Source organism: Cyprinodon variegatus, unplaced genomic scaffold (assembly GCF_000732505.1).
Source record: "Cyprinodon variegatus isolate N-32 unplaced genomic scaffold, C_variegatus-1.0 Scaffold602, whole genome shotgun sequence".
Taxonomy (NCBI): Eukaryota; Metazoa; Chordata; class Actinopteri; order Cyprinodontiformes; family Cyprinodontidae; genus Cyprinodon; species Cyprinodon variegatus.
In genome coordinates this window covers 8463-11665 of record NW_015151055.1, presented here as the reverse complement: position 1 = coordinate 11665, position 3203 = coordinate 8463, and the positions used below count along the sequence as shown (strand labels likewise).

The following is a 3203-nucleotide window of genomic DNA, read 5'->3' as shown; positions in this document are numbered from 1 at the left end:
TACTATATTTGGGCAAAAATGGCCGCTCCCAGACTCAGTGATCACCAGGAAAATTATTATTTTAGTGTTTTACTGATTTACTCCAAATGAGTTAATTAATTATTGCTAGTTTCAGGTATAAATAATGATCCATTGATTATTCCTGCTGACTGAACTTTTCCTGTAATCACTGCTTACCCTGTGTTGGAGGCAAAGGAGGCGGGGTCGGAGGTTTGCCTAAAGGATTATCCCGAACGTCCATTTTAAGCAGAGGGAGTTTGTTCAGACAGTCTGGGATCACCCGGAGCTCATTGCTGTAGATAACCAGTTCCCTGAGGGCAACAAGAGAGCCTGTGCAAGAAAAGGAGATAAAGCTGTTTAAAACTCGCAAAGTATCTGCCAGTAAAGAGAATCTGCCGTCACCCTTACCCAGCCCCTAACCCGGTCCCTTACCCATCCCTTTACCCGGCCCCTTACCCGGTCCCTTACCCGTCCCCTTACCCGTCTCCTTACCCGTCTCCTTACCCGTCCCCTTACCCATCCCATTACCCAGCCCCTTACCCGGTCCCTTACCCGGCTCCCTACCCAGCCCCTTACCCGGTCCCTTACCCGGTCCCTTACCCGTCTCCTTACCCGGTCCCTTACCCGTCCCCTTACCCGGCTCCCTACCCAGCCCCTTACCCGTCTCCTTACCCGTCCCCTTACCCGTCTCCTTACCCGTCTCCTTACCCATCCCTTTACCCGGCCCCTTACCCGGCTCCCTACCCAGCCCCTTACCCGTCTCCTTACCCGTCCCCTTACCCGTCTCCTTACCCGTCCCCTTACCCGGTCCCTTACCCATCCCCTTACCCGGTCCCTTACCCATCCCCTTACCCGGTCCCTTACCCATCCCCTTACCCGGTCCCTTACCCATCTCCTTACCCGTCCCCTTACCCGGTCCCTTACCCATCTCCTTACCCGTCCCCTTACCCGGTCCCTTACCCATCTCCTTACCCGGCCCCTTACCCGGTCCCTTACCCATCCCCTTACCCATTCAGTTACCCGGTTCCTTACCCATCCCCTTACCCATCCCCTTACCCATCCCCTTACCCATCCCCTTACCCGGCTCCTTACCCATGCTCTCTGGCAGCTGCTGCAGCTTGTTGTGAGATATTTCCAACTCAACGAGCTCCCCCAAGGAACCAATTTCATCAGGCAGGTGATGGAGAACGTTATCCGATATGTCGAGCGTACGTAGCGCTTTCAACTGGCCCACGCAGGGGGGGACAGACTGCAACCGATTCCCCTTCAGGGACAGGTAGGTTAGAGACAATAACTGCCCAAAATCGTCAGGCAGAGCAGAGATGCGGTTGTGGCAGAGCAGCAGCTCGGAAAGCGCCGGCAGTCGGAGCAGGCATGGTGGCACACAGGTAAGCTGGTTGAAGGAGAGATCCAGGTGTTTCAGGTGAGACAGAGATGACAGTGAATCTGGCAACGTGGTGAGGAGGCCCGGCAGGGGGTCGCCTTGTGAGTCAGGAAAGCGGTGTCCTTTAAGAAAGAAGGGAAACATGGCAGCCGCTTAGCGACACTGACTGGAATCATAATAGTTCATAACATTCTAGCTTTCCTTCCAAAAAAGCCATTTCTGATATTTTGAATAGAAAAATCTTCCTGGAAGGAAGAGAAACGTCTTCAGACCTGGAAACAAAGTCCAGTGGATTGATTCTAACTTTTTTGTAATGACTATGACCTGGATGGCTGAGAATCTTCACCAGCATTTCATCCTATTTACCTTCATTTGCATCTCTAATGTCATTTAAACAAGAAGGAATCAAAAAGTCATAAAAGATCAGAGTGAAATTTGATTATAATATAACAAGCAAATCACAATTGATCAAAGCTGCAAGTCTTGGTTTTAGTAGAATCTACCTGACTAAAATGATGTGATTGATCAGTGTAATGTGGTGAAGTGTTACCGCGGATGGCCAGGGAGCGAAGCTCTGTCAGCTGGGGAAGGAGCTCCACTGCAGCCAGGAGCCCAGCCTGCTCCTCAGAGCCCAACCTCAGGTACTGGAGGCCCCTCAGCTGCTCCGCCACAGACCCCCATAGCAGGGGCAAGGCAGCCGCCCCTCCCAGGTACACATCCAGGGTCAGCCTGGTGTCTGTCAGAACAGCTGAGAGCTCCACAGAGGGAGGCAGGGGGGGGGTCAGAGACAGGCAGGAGGAGGAGGTGGTGGAGGAGGAGGAGGTGGGCTCCATCTCTGCTTCAGCCTCTGCTTTCCTCCCTCCATCTACCGGCTCCATGCAGGCATGGACAGCAGCTGTGACGTCACCTCCACCTTCTGACGCGCTTTGCAGGTGAGCAGCAGGTGATGCCATCGGGGAAGGATTTCCTCATCAGTCTTTCTCTCCATAAAAACATAAATAAATGAAGCAGAAATGACATCTGATCGGCCGCAGCAATGCGCCCCAGAGGTTTTATTATTTATTAGTCGTTCATGACCGATGACAGAAAAATATATCGCTGCGATAAACGGATAAAACTCCTCATCAATAAAAGGTTCCTGGAGAAAAGCTGACCGTTGTTGTCGCCGCCATTGTTCGTAGGTTCGCGTGAGCCAAACCTTCCGCTAAATAATCTGATAATAATTATGGTTATGTTTAAATTTAATGTGCTTTAGCTTAATTAACTTAGATTTACATGATAAAAACTAGAAATGTTGGTTACGGACCTGAGCGACGCTACAACTTCCTGCTCTCACAAGGTTTTTGAAGCCCAGCGCCTGCGTCACTGTGGTGCGCTTGATATGCGTCAGCTGGTCTGCCGCTTAGAGCGGGGCTTATCACAGGCATTATGAGCCACGGGCACTGAAGACCCCGCCCATCTTTCCGTACCCTGTTTATTTTTATATATAAAACAAGCGCACAATGAGTAACGCCGCCAAAGTTTCAACTCAAAGCGGGACTGATTCGCCAGCATGTCTGGATGATGCAGGCTCTTATTTAGCCACAAGATGGCGCTGTTAATTTTTTTTTCTTTTCTTCAGTACATCCGTACAAACAACAAAAACAGAACCTTTTTAGACAAAAGTTGTAATAAATCTGACTGGATGCACAAGTTGAAAATGTAATTACACTTTTACATTTTATGATCATAACTTTAAGCCGAAAACAGAAGATTATTTGTGATCAAAGAAACTGTTTTTATCAAGATTTATTTTTCTACACAGCTACATGCTTCTAAA

The 3203-nt window shown here is 49.6% G+C and overlaps 1 protein-coding gene across 3 annotated transcripts in view; it reads right to left on the bottom strand.

Moving 5' to 3' along the window:
• LOC107096158 (p53-induced death domain-containing protein 1-like) overlaps window positions 1-2718 on the bottom strand; it is a 12702-nt gene extending 9984 nt beyond the window's left edge. For all 3 annotated transcript variants that reach the window (XR_001481787.1, XR_001481788.1, XM_015392683.1), the window contains exons 1-3: window positions 1935-2718; window positions 1093-1506; window positions 178-330 (exon numbers count right to left, since the gene is read on the bottom strand). Coding sequence is in view for 1 of the 3 variants with exons in the window: in XM_015392683.1 (XP_015248169.1) it covers window positions 178-330; window positions 1093-1506; window positions 1935-2337 (970 nt within the window). In the remaining 2 variants the exon portion in view is untranslated. The remainder of the gene's footprint in view (window positions 1-177; window positions 331-1092; window positions 1507-1934) is intronic.
• Between the last annotated feature and the right edge of the window lie 485 nt (window positions 2719-3203).